The sequence below is a fragment of the Pelodiscus sinensis genome, chromosome 1 (assembly GCF_052426305.1).
Source record: "Pelodiscus sinensis isolate ZL-2025 chromosome 1, ASM5242630v1, whole genome shotgun sequence".
Lineage (NCBI taxonomy): Eukaryota > Metazoa > Chordata > Testudines > Trionychidae > Pelodiscus > Pelodiscus sinensis.
The window spans coordinates 344,914,274-344,931,531 of NC_143052.1; the positions used below are offsets into that span (position 1 = coordinate 344,914,274).

The 17,258-nt window shown below is 43.0% G+C and overlaps 1 protein-coding gene across 2 annotated transcripts in view; it reads left to right on the top strand.

The window, feature by feature from the left end:
* PAAF1 (proteasomal ATPase associated factor 1) overlaps positions 1-17,022 on the top strand; it is a 27,263-nt gene extending 10,241 nt beyond the window's left edge. For both annotated transcript variants that reach the window (XM_075919577.2, XM_089775793.1), the window contains exons 6-12: positions 464-614; positions 2,360-2,554; positions 7,305-7,396; positions 9,027-9,142; positions 11,432-11,514; positions 14,436-14,518; positions 16,523-17,022. In XM_075919577.2, the coding sequence (XP_075775692.1) occupies positions 464-614; positions 2,360-2,554; positions 7,305-7,396; positions 9,027-9,142; positions 11,432-11,514; positions 14,436-14,518; positions 16,523-16,600 (798 nt within the window). In that variant the 3' untranslated portion in view covers positions 16,601-17,022. The remainder of the gene's footprint in view (positions 1-463; positions 615-2,359; positions 2,555-7,304; positions 7,397-9,026; positions 9,143-11,431; positions 11,515-14,435; positions 14,519-16,522) is intronic.
* The last annotated feature ends 236 nt before the right edge of the window (positions 17,023-17,258 follow it).

Here is a 17,258-nt window from a genome sequence, read left to right on the forward strand (position 1 = left end):
TTGAATTGTTGATGGAAATTCCATCGACTATTCAGTTAGTTGATTAATCTAATTTTAACATCCCTACTTGAGGTCCAGTGTAGTTATGGTGCTGCCTTTGAGTGGGACATTAGCATAAATTTCGCTTCTAAGGTCAAAGATCTATTACTGTGATATAGTCTCCTAAATGTGATGCTCATAGGCCAGGGTGATGAGTACCAATATTAGAACATGGAGGGATAGTTAGAAGTGATGGTAACTATGGTGCAGTTGTTCACTGTCCTCTTCTAATCTACCTGGTAAATCCACTGCACTTATCCACTTAGAAAATTGGCTGTATTAAAACTGCATTTGTCCCTGAGGTATTTGATCATGTCCACAATTTAGGTCGAAGCACTGTGCTTTCCCAGTACTGAACAGCTGAATGCAGGATGACCTCAGCATGATAACCGTGGAATTAGCACACAGTTCTTTGTTTTTCCAGAGACTATTGGAAGGCCATGTGTATGATGTCAATTGTTGCAGGTTTTTCCCATCGGGCCTTGTTGTTCTGAGTGGGGGAATGGATGCCCAGCTAAAGATCTGGTCAGCAGAAGATGCTAGCTGCGCAGTAACGTTTAAAGGTCACAAAGCAGGTACACAAACTAGCTTTTAAAATGCTCAATATGCTGTCTGTATAATTGCACCATATCAGCAGACTAAAGTTTAAGCCTCAACTTGTTACATTTTTGTGCTGCGCATTAACATTTAGATGTGTTATATTGTGTCCAGGCTCTAAGCCTTAGAATATGAAACAGTTGTAAGCATCTGAAGCTGTTCCTGTTGCATTTCAGGTTTTCAATCTGTATAGTAGGGAAAATAAGGGAGAACAGCACAAAGGTCTGCTCAGAGTTGTGAACATGGAGCTCGGGTAGTGTTTTACTTTTCCTCCGTTCAGTTGACTGTCAAACTCTTTGGTATCCTAACTGAGCTCATGACCCCTGAATTAGATAGCATTTATACTGGAAGTGATTTTCAGTATAAATGCTATACAGCATTACCCAAGATAAGATGATAAGATAATGAAGGTTGTACTGGAGTTGCTTCACATGACCAGTTGTTTTTCCAGTATCCAGCAATGTTGTAGGTGCCTCATAAAATAAGTAAAGACACTTCTCATGCTTCAGGGCATGAGGTCTGTTGTGTCATGCTGAATTTAGGAGAGGGTGATTAGTTGCCAAGAAGGCAGGGGAAAGGAAGGGCACAATAAAACCGCCTCCATAAGTGGCGGTAGTTATGTCAGCGGGAGAAGCCCTTTTACCAACATTGTGCTGTGCACACTAGCACTTATTTGGTGTAACTTATGTCACTCAGGCTATGTCTAAACTACACCCCGCTGTCGGCAGAGGGATGTAAATTAGACGTTTTGAAAGTGCAAATGAAGTGGGGATTTAAATATCCCACACTACATTTGCATAATTGCATCATGGCACTGTTTCAAACAAGTGCCATTTTGAAACTGAAATCGCGGTTTAGACGTGGTTTTTTCGACAACGATGTAGTTTAGACGTAGCTAGCCTCAGAAGGGTGGTTTATTCATGCCTCTGAATGATGTATATTAGGCTGACATATAGGTATAACGTAATATAGGTATAGCCTAAGTGGCATCTGTCCAAATATTTGAGCAAAACATTAATGCAGAATCTTTCTGGTGTCCTGTAATGAACCTGCCATAATTTTCAGTTCACCTCTTTGTTGTGTGTTTAAAACGTGTGAAGTGCTTTGCAGATGTATTGCAACAATTTTGTAATTCATCTGACAGGAAATGTAGCAGAGCATCAGTGAGAGGAAATCTAGCAGATCTCTGTTGTCTACAAAATTGACTTAATCCATTATGTGCATGATTGGCTCTCAAGCAGTCTCAGCAGTAGCAGTCAGCTAGAATAATTAAATTTGGTTTTGTCTGGTTGCAGTTGACTTTTGTCTGAAAAGTAGTCTTGGTATTTGAACATTGCTTCTGTATGCAGACTGTTAATTAAATCTTGTAACCGTTCAAATATAGGCCTCTAAAAAAGTCTATGTTGTCTTTACATGTTAAAAATAACGATGATATAAAACAGTGAGAAAACATTAACAGCTGGCAAGAAACATGCTTTCCATGTTGTTGTAGCTAGAATACACAAGTATCACTAACTTGTTCCAACTCATGATGGGGTTATCTAGCTCATGAGTCAAATTCAGTTCTGGTGTAAGCAAATGTAACTCCAGCGGGATGTCACACAATTGATCTATTGTCGGTAAGATTCTGGTGAGTGCTCTCTAGCTTTTGAAAGCAAGATAGATGCACTTTCCAATCTTCTCTTTTTCTACCCTTCTTAGAGGTTTCTTTGCCTTGGCATAGGTATCTTGGACACAGCCATCGTGGATCGGGGAAGAAATGTCATTTCCAGTTCTAGAGATGGCACTGCCCGCCTCTGGGATTGTGGTAAATCTGCTTGTCTAGGCGTTGTTGCAGATTGTGGTTCTCCTGTGAATGGCATTGCTCTGGGCATTGCTGACAATACAATAAATCTGGGATCACCTGAAAAAGCACCTAGTAAGTAATATATGGAGGTTTTCTTTTTCCCTTAAAACATTTACTGTTTACACATGCCATATGCGGGTTCTTTAGGGAAAATATGTAACTGCTGTAAAGAGAGGAGGAATCCTTTATCACTCTGGGTGGCAGTTCCATCCTCAGCAGTCTCATCTGACAGCATAAACCCAAGAGGAAGAGAAGTGAGCCACTAGGGCCGTTCTCTGGAGTCTTGAGAGAAGCTGAAGAATACAGTTCCCTTTTACAGTATGATGTAGACTAAATGGTATAGCCAATTATTTGATTATACTCCTGGTTCATTCTTAAAAATGTTTGAGACCAAATGCCTAAATTTATTCAAATGTATTGTCTAAATGTATCTGTTCTATTCATTCCCTTTGAGGCACTTGGCATTGGTCACTGTTGGAAGACAGGATACTGATCTAGATGGACCTCTGGTCTGACCCAGTATTGCCATTCTTATGTTTACTAAAAGGTGTGGTTCAAAGATAAGAATTTCAGCTAGTAGTATTTCCAGTGTGATAAGTCTTTACTAAAATCCACCAATTTTGGATACTGTACTCCAAACCAGTTGGCTGTAGAGACATCCCAACTTGTGCTAGGACACACCATTCATATACAGGCAGTCCCCGGGTTACGTACAAGATAGGGACTGTAGGTTTGTTCTTAAGTTGAATCTGTATGTAAGTCGGAACTGGCGTCCAGATTCAGACACTGCTGAAACTGACCGCCAGTTCTGACTTACATACAGAATCAACTTAAGAACCCCAGGCGTCCCCAAGTCAGCTGCTGCTGAAACTGATCAGCAGCTGATTCCAGGAAGCCCGGGGCAGAGCAACTCTGCTTGGGGCTTCCTGTAGTCAGCGCTGGTCAGTTTCAGCAGAAGCTGACTTGGGGACGCCTGGGGCAGAGCAGCTGGGGTGCTGCTGGGTTGCTCCAGTAGCGCCGCTCCTGGGTGCTACTGGACCAACCTAGCAGCACCCCATCTGCTCTGCCCCAGGCCTCCTGATTCAGCCGCTGCTGAAACTGACCAGCAGCGGCTGAATCAGGACCTGGGGCAGAGCAGCTGGGGTGCTGCTGGGTTGGTCCAGTAGTGCCCAGAGCGGGCGCTGCAGGACCAATCGGCAGCGCCCCAGCTGCTCTGCCCCAGAGTCCAAAACAAAAGCCTGGTCTGCTGGGGGGGGAGGGAGCACACTAGCTGCGCCCCCCCCCCCTCCCCAGCAGACCAGGGACACGGGGAGCAGAGCCTCTGAGGCTTTGCTCTGGCAAAGCCTCAGAGGGAGGGACCCCGCCGTGGCTGCAGCTTCAGTCCGGGAGCCTGTGGTCTGCTGGGGACGGTCCCCAGCAGACCACAGGCACCCAGATTGAAGCGGCAGCACCGGCGGTTCCCCGCGCCTCTGAGGCTTTGCTCTGGCAAAGCCTCAGAAGCGCGGGAACCCGCCCGGTGCCCCTGGTCTGCTGGAGACGGTCTCCAGCAGACCAGGGGCACCGGAGCAGCTTACGAACGGGGCTTTCTCGCCCCGACTTCCGGGGCGAAAGAGCCCCGTTCGTAAGTGCGGATCCGACGTAAGTCGGATCCGCGTAAGTCGGGGACTGCCTGTATCTCGTTTTTTGAAAGGCTTCCCATTTTCAAGTGCCAAAACTGATGTCCATTTTGCAAAATGTAGTGGGATTCTTGACATGTGTGAACTGAACTCTGAGGAGAGCATAATACACTTACTTAATACAACTTCCCAACACTTATTTATTTGTGCTTGTGTGCGTGTATAATATATATTAATACAGTATACCTAATACCATTAATGTGGTGTATGCTATATATAAAGTTTATGTATTGGCTAAAATTAGCAAGAGGTTCCATTGGCTCTAGGATTCATGTGGTTATTGGTCCACCCTGCTATTGTTGGTGTTGAAGATTACATTCCTGCACCATAGGGAACTTCACCATAGATTTCAGCAGGAGAAGGATTAGGCCCTAAATAACTAGGGCCTTTGGAAGTGCGTATTTTGTCTGCTGGTACATGAATCTCCTTGCCTTTCCTGTCTTGGATAAAAGAGTGTTTCTTTTTTTAAACAACTAACAATATCATCCAAAGCCCAAGATTTGGTGGCGATGGGGGACTTCAGCTATCCAGATATACGCTGGGAAAATAACACAGCGGGGCACAGACTATCCAATACATTCTTGGACTGCATTGGAGACAACTTTTTATTCCAGAAGGTTGAAAAAGCTACCAGGGGGAAAGCTGTTCTAGATTTGATCCTAACAAATAGGGAGGAGCTGGTTGAGAATTTGAAAGTGGAAGGCAGCTTGGGTGAAAGTGATCATGAAATCACAGAGTTCTCACTATTCTAAGGAAGGGTAGAAGGGAGAACAGCAAAATAGAGACAGTGGATTTCAGGAAAGTGGATTTTGGTAACTCTGAGAGCTGATAGGTAAAGTCCTGGAATCAAGACTGAGGGGAAAAACAACTGAGGAGAGTTGGCAGTTTTTCAAAGGGACATTATTAAGGGCTCAAAAGCAAGCTATTCTGCTGCGTCAGAAAGATATAAAATATGGCAAAAGACCGCTTTGGCTTAACCACAAGATCTTGCATGATCTAAAAATAAAAAAGCAGTCCTATTAAAAAATGGGAAGTAGGACAAATTACAAAGGATGAATATAGGCAAACAACACAGGAATGCAGGGACAGGATTAGAAAGGCAAAGGCACAAAATGAGCTCTAACTAGCTACGGGAATAAAGGGAAACAAGAAGACTTTTTATGAATATATTAGAAGCAAGAGGAAGACCAAGGACAGGGTAGGCCCACTGGTCAGTGAGGAGGGAGAAACAGTAATAGGAAACTTGGAAATGGCAGAGATGCTTAATGACTTCTTTGTTTCAGTCTTCACCGAGAAATCTGAAGGAATGCCAACATAGTGAATGCTGGTGCGAAGGGGGTAGGTTTAGAAGATAAAAGAGAAAAAGAACAAGTTAAAAATCACCTAGAAAAGTTAGATGCCTGCAAGTCACCAGGGCCTGATGAAATGCATCCTAGAATACTCAAGGAGCTGATAGAGGAGGTATCTGAGCCTCTAGCTATCATCTTTGGAAAATCATGGGAGACAGGAGAGATTCCAGAAGACTGGAAAAGGGCAAATATAGTGCCCATCTATAAAAAGGGAAATAAGAACAACCCAGGAAACTACAGACCAGTTAGTTTAACGTCTGTGCCAGAGAAGATAATGGAGCGAGTAATTAAGGAAGTAATTAACTGTAAACACTTGGAAGGTGGCAAACTGATAGGGAACAGCCAGCATGGATTTGTAAAGAACAAATCATGTCAAACCAATCTGATAGCTTTCTTTGATAGGATAACAAGTCTTGTGGATAAGGGAGAAGCAGTGGATGTGGTATACCTCGACTTTAATAAGGCATTTGATATGGTCTCACACAATATTCTTATCAATAAACTAGGCAAATACAATTTAGATGGGGATACTATGAGGTGGGTGCATAACTGGCTGGATAACCGTACTCAGAGAGTACTTATTAATGGTTCACAATTCTGCTGGAAAGGTATAACAAGTGGGGTTCCACGGGGGTCTGTTTTGGGACCGGCTCTGTTCGATATCTTCAACAATTTAGATATTGGCATAGAAAGTACACTTATTAAGTTTGCAGATGATACCAAGCTGGGAGGGGTTGCGACTGCTCTGGAGGATAGGGTCATAATTCAAAATGATCTGGACAAATTGGAGAAATGGTCTGAGGTAAACAGGATGAAGTTTAATAAAGACAAGTGCAAAGTGCTCCACTTAGGAAGGAACAGGCAGTTTCACACATACAGAATGGGAAGCAACGGTCTAGGAAGGAGTATGGCAGAAAGGGATCTAGGGGTTATAGTGGACCACAAGCTGAATATGAGTCAGCAGTGTGATGCTTTTGCAAAAAAAGCAAACATGATTCTGGGATGCATTAACAGGTGTGTTGTGAGCAAGACATGAGAAGTCATTCTTCTGCTCTACTCTGTGCTGGTTAGGCCTCAGTTGGAGTATTGTGTCAAGTCTGGGCACTGCATTTCAAGAAAGATGTGGAGAAATTGGAGAGGGTCCGGAGAAGAGCAACAAGAATGATTAAAGGTCTAGAGAACATGACCTATGAAGGAAGGCTGAAAGAATTAGGTTTGTTTAGTTTAGAAAAGAGAAGATTGAGAAGGGACATGATAGTAGTTTTCAGGTATCTAAAAGGGTGTCATAAGGAGGAGGGAGAAAACTTGTTCATCTTGGCCTCTGAGGATAGAACAAGAAGGAATGGGCTTAAACTGCAGCAAGGGAGGTTTAGGTTGGACATTAGAAAAAAGTTCCTAACTGTCAGGGTAGTCAAACACTGGAATAAATTGCCCAGGGAGGTTGCGGAATTTCCATCTCTGGAGATATTCAAGAGTAGGTTAGATAAATGTCTATCAGGGATGGTCTAGACTGTATTTGGTCCTGCTATGAGGGCAGGGGACTGGACTCGATGACCTCTCGTGTACTTTCCAGTCCTAGTATTCTATGATTCTTTCCCACGCCAATGGCATCGGACATTTAGCCACACCAAGTACTAGTCTCTACCTCAGTGGACCTTCTGTATATACATCTAGAAAGAGGCACATCCTGTAAGTGTCTGTTAGAGATTTTGGTACCATGAGAATAATCTTCCCCAGTTCTCTTGCTAAGGCTCCTTGTATCACTGCCGATGATGTTAACAACTGGAATTTTAACAGGCGAACGTGAAATTGGGACAGAAGGGAAAATCCTGCTGTTGGCTCGGGAAGACAAAAAGCTCCAAGGTGTAGGATTACAGAGCAGGCAGCCGGTAAGGGTCTTCTGAGACATGTTCATTTTCGTCCTTTCAAAACCTCTTGTTACCTTTTGTCCTGTCAGATGAAATGTTAACAAGCATTTGGAACTTCTTTAATGTCTGTTTGCAATGATATATTATAATAGGCTTTTTCTTCTTACTTCATGACACACAGATGTGCTATGAGCCAGTGAAATAGTAGAGCGTGCATATCCAAAGTATGATGTATTGAAACCAGTGCAGTGATTATACATTGAAATGAGGATATGTAACAAATTTCATACACTATGTAATCCTTTCCTTTCCTAAAGGATATTAAATGCAAAAACTGCTGGTAGAAATTAGCAATTTTTAACTACAGAATTCAAAAAACTTGTCTCTTATACCTGTAAATTAAGGCATAAATTTAACACTAAAGGGGCAGAGTTGCAGGAGGAGCTATAACTTTGCATTTCCTCCCTTTCATATGTTGTGTTCAGGATTTTAATGCAGAGGTTCAAAATGTTCTTTTTATCATGTGTCTGATCTCAGAATGCTTTGCAAGTCATGCATAGAACACCATTGAAATACATCCTTCAGCAGGATGGTATAACTGACACAATATAAAAGTGGAGGGAGGGGAAATTTTGGCCAAGCCAAGTCCTACATTTACAAAAAGTATCATGGAATTCTTAGTGTGCTCACATTGTCCTGTGGATTTTAAGGCCTCCCCTTTCAAATGCATGGTGATGTTTGATTTTAGTCTTGTATGCTGTAATATTAGAAAAATGCTTTATTGGCTTGAGAAATAAAGAGAAACCTCAATACACTCTCTAAACATTGTTCAGTTTGGAAAACCCAGTATAAAATCAGCCTAATGTAATCTTGCTAATATTCATCCATCTCTTACGTTTCCTAAAAACAACCCCTTCATAGAAAGATTACATTATTTAAAAAAAATAATTGGAAAAGTGTATTCAATCAGCCTCCCAGTAGAATCTCTATGAAGTCACTCCAAGAGATGGCTTCTTCTCTTGTCCGCAACAACATTCCGTGTTTCATTTTTACAATAACATCAGCCTTCCTCAAAATGTCTTCACTAGAGTAGCTTATTGAGCGATTGTGACACTTTACCAGGTGGAGACCTGCTGTCTCTCAACCAGTACCTTCTGTCTTTCTTCAATTGTGCATGGTCTGGCTTAACTATGTGTGAGCTGGGGATTCTCTCTCACTTGTGTGACAGGTTTAGAGCCACCCAAGCTGGAATGAGAGTGGCAAATGTGCACTGATGGTGTAGTGGGGCCTGTGATCGTCTCAAGAAGGGGGGAGAGGCAGAGTGTGCTTGTTCCAAAACCTCGATATACCAGGAATGACGTGGAGAAGTTGTTGGGCATAGCTGTGCCAGACGTCTTCATAATAACTCCATTAATGGAACAAAGCTGAGATCACATCTCCCTTAATGAATTGAGTAGTTATAATTTTTAACTCTGCTTTCCAAGGGATAAAAAGGCAAGCACTTTTTCTGCTCTCTGACTCTTATTCTGAAGCTTTCTATCAGGTGGGATGGAGGAGTAAATGAATAGCACCTGCACATATTTTAATCTAAATTTGGTCTTTCAGCTTACCTGTGAATAAACTGATATTTAAAATGTTCTTTAATTCCCAGGTGTTTCTCTTTGTTGGATCTGATGCATTCAATTGCTGTACATTCCTCTCAAGCATCTATCTCCTAGCAGGGACACAGGATGGAAATATATATCAGCTGGATGTGAGAAATACAAAGTAAGTGCCAAGCCGGGGCGGGGGAGAGAGTGTATAAAGCAGTGAATTCAGCTGGTGAAAGGAGCTAAATTGACAGCTCTGGTGACTATAAAGCAGGAACAGCACACGCTCCAGTAGTGTAGACTTCCTGGGATGATGCCTCCTGCAGGGCTCCCTGCATGTACTGGCCCTCCCTGCCCCCCATGGCAGTAGTGTGGAGGGGCAGATGGTGGTGCTTGCGGGGAGCCTGCTTAAAAGCTAGCTCCCTGTGAGCACCGGCTCCTGCCTGTTCTCCTATCCCGCCCCCTGAGCTGCTGCCTCTGATATGAACTCATCAGTTAACCATTTAAACGTGTAACATATCCCTAGTTCACCCATCATTGTGTATGCAGTGGTTTTGCTATAGACTCCCTTCACTAGGACCTAGATTGAGACTACTATACAGATTTATTTTATACAAACTGCTGAGATACTGAAAAATGGAATTTGTTTTGCTTTATGTAGATTTTGGGTTTTGCTGAGTGTGCACTCATCCAAAGCTTTCGATATTCTTGATATACACTTAAAATCACAAAAATATAGGCATTAAATGTAAAACAGTTAAAAGCAGAAGCACTTCTTCCTACCACATCATTTTATCAGCTGTCTTATAAGCAATAGTTTAAAATGCTTTCCACTTGATGGAAATCCCATCCTCCACTGCCTCTGACAATGAGCTTAATTCTTTAGGTGCTAGATATAACATGCCTTGTAAGTGGTGCATTCTCATTGCAATATGATCCTCCATTCCCATTTGGTATTGTTAAATTGATTTGCTCACTGCCAAGTGATTACTTTTTCTGAAAGCACTTAGTCAAGCTCATACGGACAGTACTGTGATTAACATTGTTTGGATTAGTGCCAAATGCACATTCCAGTTGGGAAGCAGTCAAGATGGTACCTTTGGATAAAGAAACAAGAGAATTTAGCATTCCGTGTCTGAACAATTCCTTTTCTGTTGTTGGATAATCTCCACGTTTCCATCTGTTTGATTAATAATAATCTCTTTGAAATTCTGTGTGGAGGGAATTCTGGTACATGCCTCTAAAGAAACTAGCATTTAGATCCCTTTATATTGTCTGGAATGGCCTTTTAGAGGGATCATTGCCTTGAGCTATCCACTGAAAGATTAAAATATTGAGCTAAGCAGACTGGATGCTTCTGTAGCTTTCCAGTTTTAGCCCTTGTCATGGTGGCTAATCATCAGTTTGCCAATCTCATTCTGCATAATTCATGTGACCTTAATGGTTGTCTGATGCATCTTTAATCACCTTCTTGCTCTGTTCTGTTGCTTGTTCTTTATTATGTTTGCATATGGGCAGAGTTCTGGCAATTGGGCCTATAACTTTTTGCCTGCTTGGGAATTAACCATGAAACATAGGTCAAGTTATTTTTAATAAAGAATGTTATAAACAGGTGCGAGAAAACCAGACACAGAAACAGAATTCCTCCAACAAAAAAGCCTATTGATGTAGCTCAAGAGCTCTTAAGATCAGGGTTTGTAAACAAGAAAATGTGGGTTTGCAAATTGAGCCAAAACTGGTGTGTTGGAAACTAGGCCTAACTGGTAGATAAAATGCGGGATAGAGCTGTTCCACTCTCTGCTCCCCTTTTGGGTCCTTGAACAAAGAAAATTTTGAGGGGAAGTGGAAGGACAGGGTCACTGAAGCAAGCTTAACCATCATGTTGCCATCTTTTGCCATCTCCTGGGACCCTGGGTTGTTGTGCTAACCCGGATAGATGTCCCAACCAGACCCAGACAAAGAGACTAGTACTAGAGTTACTGGGGCAACGGTGTTTACTTTGTAGATGACATCACCACCATCCACTGCAAACATCAGGTGGGATGAAATGGGATCAGATTTCAACAGCTCCAACCCACCTCTGCTAACTTCTCTTTTTACCCCAAAGGACAGTTACTGCCAGCTTTGATATCTGCTAAGAGACTGTCAAACACAAATGGATTTTTCTTCTCAAAACTCTCCAGCTAAAGGGAAAGGGTCTAAGGGATGTTGTCAGAATGGAAGCATTATGTAATACTTTGCCTTTCAGATGCTTTGATTGTGTTTCCTTTTTTGCAGTATTGTTAATAGGCTAAAAGGATGTTAAACTGTGTGTTTGCCCTGGTACTAAGCAGTTTGCAGTGCGGTGTAAATGTTAAATAGTGATTGAGTTATTTTAACCCCTTTGGCTCATATATTCCATCTGTATTAATACAACAGTGTCCTTGATTATAATATTTTCACCTTGTTTTTACCACTTTCTTTTTAGGGCCCCGATTCAGATCATTCATAGATCAGGAGCACCAGTGCTTTGTCTGCTCCCTTATAGAGATGGATTTATTGCCAGCCAAGGTAATACAGGCAGTCCCCGGGTTACGTACAAGATAGGGACTGTAGGTTTGTTCTTAAGTTGAATTTGTATGTAAGTCGGAACTCGTACATATTTTGGGGGGGGACGGGGAGCTGGAGTTAGGTGGAAAAGACCCTGATTCTCATACAACTTCCTTATTCTAAGAAAAACACATACTGTTTTGATATGAAGGTTTTTTTGGTTGATATTTTAATTAAAAATTGATCATAAGTTTCAGTGTTTCATGCTATATCCAAATCTTCCTTTTGGGGTACCTGAAAGATCCCAGTTATTCATTTAATAGTCAGAATCTTTGTTTTTTATAACTAAAAAAAGTTTATTCAATGCATATTATTGTTCCAAATAGAATTTGCTACAGATGGTTCAGTGAAATGGGTATTAAGTGTAATCAATAGTCATTGGAGAGCACAGTGAAATATTGATACAGGCAGTCCCCGAGTTACGCGGATCCAACTTATGTCGGATCCGCAGTTACGAACGGGGCCCTCCCTCTCCCTGGTCTCCAGCAGACCAGGGAGAGGAAGCAAAGCGGCGGAACACGCGGGCAGCGGACAGCCCAGACGCATCTGGGCTGTCCGCTACCCGCATGCTCCGCGGCTTTGCTCTGCTTTGCTCCCCGTCCCCCTGGTCTGCAGCCCAGGGAGACGGAGAGCAAAGCGGCGGAACACGCGGGTAGCGGACGCGTCTGGGCTGTCCGCTGCCCGCGTGTTCCGCCGCTTTGCTCCCCGTCCCCCTGGTCTGCAGACCAGGGGGACGGGGAGCAAAGCAGAGCAAAGCCGCGGAGCCTGGGGTTCTTAAGTTGAATCTGTATGTAAGTCAGAACTGGCGTCCAGATTCAGCTGCTGTTGAAACTGATCAGTTTCAGCAGCGGCTGAATCTGGACGCCGGTTCCGACTTACATACAGATTCAACTTAAGAACAAACCTACAGTCCCTATCTTGTACGTAACCCGGGGACTGCCTGTACAAACAAAGCTGTTGTTGTATTCTGCTCAGCAGAATATGGAAATCCCTTCCTGTGAAGTGTGTGTGTGTGAATTTATCCACAGGATTAATTTTAAAGAAAAATTCTGTGTTGGGAACAGGAGTTTAGCCACAGGTGGGTCCTCATTGTCCACTCACCCACTTTGCAACCAGACCCATCCCCTCGGGGCTTACCCTGCTCCACTCCAGCCAGGGTGTGTGGTTGGGGCTTATCCCCTCTTCCCTTCTGTCCTGCTCCTCCCCATTCTTGCCCACCCAAACCACTGGGTAATTTTTCAGCTTCACCTCTGCCAAGCTGGAAGGGACTTGTTAATTTCACGTGACGCTAACAAGATACTTGCAGCTCTAGTGCTGAAGAGGGAAAGAGCTGTTGCTCCCAAGGTGGGGACTGTAACACAATGGGTCTCACTGCCTGCTGCTCCTGCTGTTCCCTAGGAAATTAATTTTTCCGCTCTGGGGTGCCCCCTTTTGGCTGGTGTCTTGTTCCCCCCAGCAGACCCGCATCCTCCGCGGTGAGAAAAGCTGCTCCGCGTCTCCCTGGTCTGTTGGGGGGGGGGGGGGACGACGCTAGCTCCACATCTCCCTGCTCTGCTGGGGGGAAGCGCCCCCTGCGCCTCCTCCGGCGGTGACAGTGGGGGAGGCACCCCGCACTAGCTGAGCGCCCCCCCCCCCCCCCGTTTGTAACTAGGGATCGGACGTAAGTCGGATCCATGTAACCCGGGGACTGCCTGTACTGAGGCAACAGTGTTTACTTTGCAACATGGTTATCTTAATCAGAATCTTTATAAGACACTTTTGCACATTTCTTTGCTGAGTTTTCAGCATTGGTTTCTGTTGCCGTCACCTGAAATGAAGAACTGTTAAAGGCAGTTTATGAAACAAGGACTGGCAGCCCCTACCGGCCCTGCTCCCAGAGAGCCAGCATATAATCTGTGGTGTAGGGACTGAGCCTGCTACAGACAAGGGCTGTTCTGATTGACTGGCTAGAACAACCTCTGTGGCAGGGTGAGACTGCCACAGACAGAAGCTGCCCAGCATGCCCCATAGGGTTGGAGCTGGAACTGGTAAGCCTCATCTTTTAATGGTGAGGTTTACTGGTTAACCTTTTACGTCCCTAATTAAGAGGATGCAATGAGTGTTCTGACCAAAGACCAGAGCTTTTAGATCATGTCTTTATTTCCCCTTCTGACCTTTTTCAGTCTGATGCTGGAGAGGGGCTTCCAACTAGCTGGAGTTGCTCTTCTCTCTCCTCTTGGTTATGTGCACATCCCTCCATATGATCACTCTACATGTCATGCAATCATGGATCTGTGCTTTCTCTGAATTCCTTGGTTGTGGTGTGAGTTGATAGCTGGTTGTCCCAGTAACATTTTGGGGTACATCTACACTGGACCTGCAGGTGTAATTTCCAGCTTGAGCAGATATACCTGCATTAGCTTACTAGAGTAGCTGCAGTGGTGCAAATGGGTGGATGGGACTAGCCAACTTGAGTATGTACTTAGCATCTCCTTCCACTTCCTGTGGCTACATTTAGAGCTAGCATGGGCATGTCTGCTCGAGCTGGAAATTACATCTTCTAGCTCAAGAGTAGACACACCTTTAGAGAACATGTCCCCAGCAAGTAGATGACAAGTGACATAATAGGGATAGTATTAATCAGTGTTTCATTAACTTCCTAATATTTCATATTCCTCTGTCATCAGTTCCCAGTACCCTTCCAATACCACTGACTCTTCCATGAGATATCCCAACCTTCCGAGAGTCTGTTTGGCCAAACTGGCACCCCACAACCCCTATTCAAAGGCTCGAATACAAAACCATTCCTATATACGCCCACCTGCATCTGTTTGTAGTTATGGGAATGTCGGATCTTGCAAGCAGTTCTGTATTCCTTCTCTATTTTGATTTTTTCCCCCTAGGTGATGGAACCTGTTTTATTATTCAGCAAGATCTTGATCACGTAATTGACCTCACAGAAGCAGATTGTGACCCTGTATACAAGGTAATGGCTAAGTCTGCTTATCATTGACCTGAGTAACAGCAAGGGGGAAATAAAGGTGCCACCCTGCCATGGCTGCCATTGTCTGGTGATTTGGCAACCAACAGAGCTGTCACCTTTCTGAAAAGTCAATTTTTTAAATTAATTTTTGTATTTGAATAATTTAACTCTTTACAAAAACAAATCCTTTGGTCACCTGGCTAAGGAGCAGTAGCGTAATTTCGCCTCTCTCAAATGCGAAAACTGAGGCGGGGGTTAAGTAACTTGTCCATTGTCAGAGAGCTCTGATTACAACTTGGGAGCCTCTACTTCTGCATTCAGGCCTGTCTGTTTTAAAGGGCAATTCTGTTTAGAAAAGTGGTGCCATTTTTACAGAAATCCTTACTTAGCTGAGCTGCCCACTGTTCATATTCTGAATCACATCAGCTGATTTCAGAAACTGAGTTTTTGCTGCCCTTTATTTCCATAAACCCCACTGAGCTAACACAGCTGTTGGAGAGGGTGCTGGATTAGCATCCCGTTTCGTACAGCCATGGTACTGATGCTGCTGCTGCTTAGGTCGTCTTGTAACAGGTTCCAGTTGCAATGCCATACCTTGCCATCTGTTGTAACAATACAGCACCTTGAAGGCAGTGTAGGCTAGCATACCTGAGTGCAGCATTTGGCCTGCAGACTTGTAATTGGTGGTGATGTGCGAGCAAAAGAAATCCATCTTCTCTCTTAGGGTCTGCCTACACTACAGAGGAGAACAAAGCTGCTGTTGTCAATCTTCTGGCGTTTTAATTAGTGGGTCTAGTTAAAACAGCTCATTTGAACTGAGAGGGGCGTACTGCTCGATGCTAGTAGTCCTGCTTTCAAGAGGAGTAAGGGAAGTCAAAGGGCGAGTGTTTTTTCCTTTGACTTCCTGCAGTGTAGACAGTGCCAAAAGCCGAGTTAAGGTACTTCAACTTCAGCTACGCAGTTAACATAGCTGAACTTGCATATCTTAATTCAACCTTTTCCCGTAGTAGAGACCCTCAGATCTGACAGAAAGTCTGTCCTGTAAATGGAGTGTGTTTGATCAGTCGTCTTTGAAACAATTTCAAACCCCAAGGACCTTGTGTCTAAAAGTTGTTGCTCACTGATTTATAAAGCACTTAGCTATCACACTGTAGACCCCAGGTGCTATTACACAGTCATCTTTATAATGGCAAAGCTGAAATAAAAACATGCATGCAAATCAAGAAACATGCTCAATAGTGCTGTTCAACAGGACTTACTAATGTATCCTCTTCCCTCATCCTCCAGTGCATCTTGAGGGGAAACTGCTGCATTTTCAGCTAGTTGTAGTGTTCTATGGCTAGTTTAAGAGCTAATACTTTTTCAAAGGTTGCTGATTTCTTCCTTTCCCATCTCATAAAATAAAAACATTCAAATGTTCCCATTTTTCTTCAGGCTTTTTCTCAGTTCAGAGCCCACTACAGTGTAGCATTTGGGGAAGTACATGAGCTCTTGTGAGTAGCAAACTACTCTGTCCATGGTGATACTGGTAGGATTTCTAATTAACACATGGAGATATCTTCCTTTTTGGACATCTAGGGACAATTATCGTTCCAAGAATGTTTGACATGACTTTGAAGCCATAACAGTCAAGGGAGATGTTAAAAGCCAGATATTGATACATTCACTGTATATTGCAGTAGCTCATAGCGGTTCCAGTCAAAGATCAGAGAGGCCTATTGTCCAGAAGGCTATCCAAACAATGAGGGTTGGAGGGAGTTCCCTGCCCAATATAGCTCTGTTTCCATTATGAGTTGTCAAGCAGCCCCAGCTGATCTTTCATCTTTCCAGTCGCCTGTTATTGTGATTTGTGTGTCTCATGGGAGAGATTTGTTTAAAGGAGGGATTTAAGAGGATGGAAGTTTTTGGCCATATATATATAGGGTTGCACAGGAGAAACTACAAAGGCAGACGAAGATGATGTTCATGCAAGTGATTTTATTTTTAAATATTTTCATTTCCTTCTAGGTTGCTACATGGGAGAAACAGATTTATACATGCTGCAGAGATGGGGTGGTGAGGAGATACCAGCTTTCTGACCTCTGAGCATTTGAGGGTTATGGAAAACAGATAAATTCAGAACTAAGCTAAAGTCTGGCTAGGTTTGAACCTAGGCTACATAGCACTTCGAAATAAAAGTAATGCTAGCTTTCTGTGATTGTACGGTATATACGAAACGTGTGTATATATAAGCTGGGCGAACACTTATGATAAAAATCTAAGAACAAGACTGTACATGGAATTCTTGATCTGCTGCTTATTAAAACCAAAGTTCAGACAAGTCTCTTCCAGTAAGAAGCTTATAGAAGATGTTAGTGTAAGATCTTTTGTATATGCAATATATTTACACATTTAGTGAGCAATTTGGTATTTTGAAGAGAAGACTGATTTGGAGGCTGGAGAGAGAAGTCGTCTAAAAGTTACTGTACTGCAGAAATGATTGAAATAAAGGGATTGACTTTTGTTAACTTCTTGTGCATTTTCAAAGTTCGTGCATTTTCAAAATTGCTAATTTCAAAGCAAAACCACTCTGTCCATGCCATATTCAATTTTTCGTAATCTTTCTTGTGACTATCATGAATAACAAAAAGTATGACTATTTTGTAAATGTAATGAGCAGCTACGATTTGATCTTAGATGAAATTTGAGATTTCAGTTTGATCTTCACTTAAATGAAATACATATGTTCTTAGGCAATTAAAAT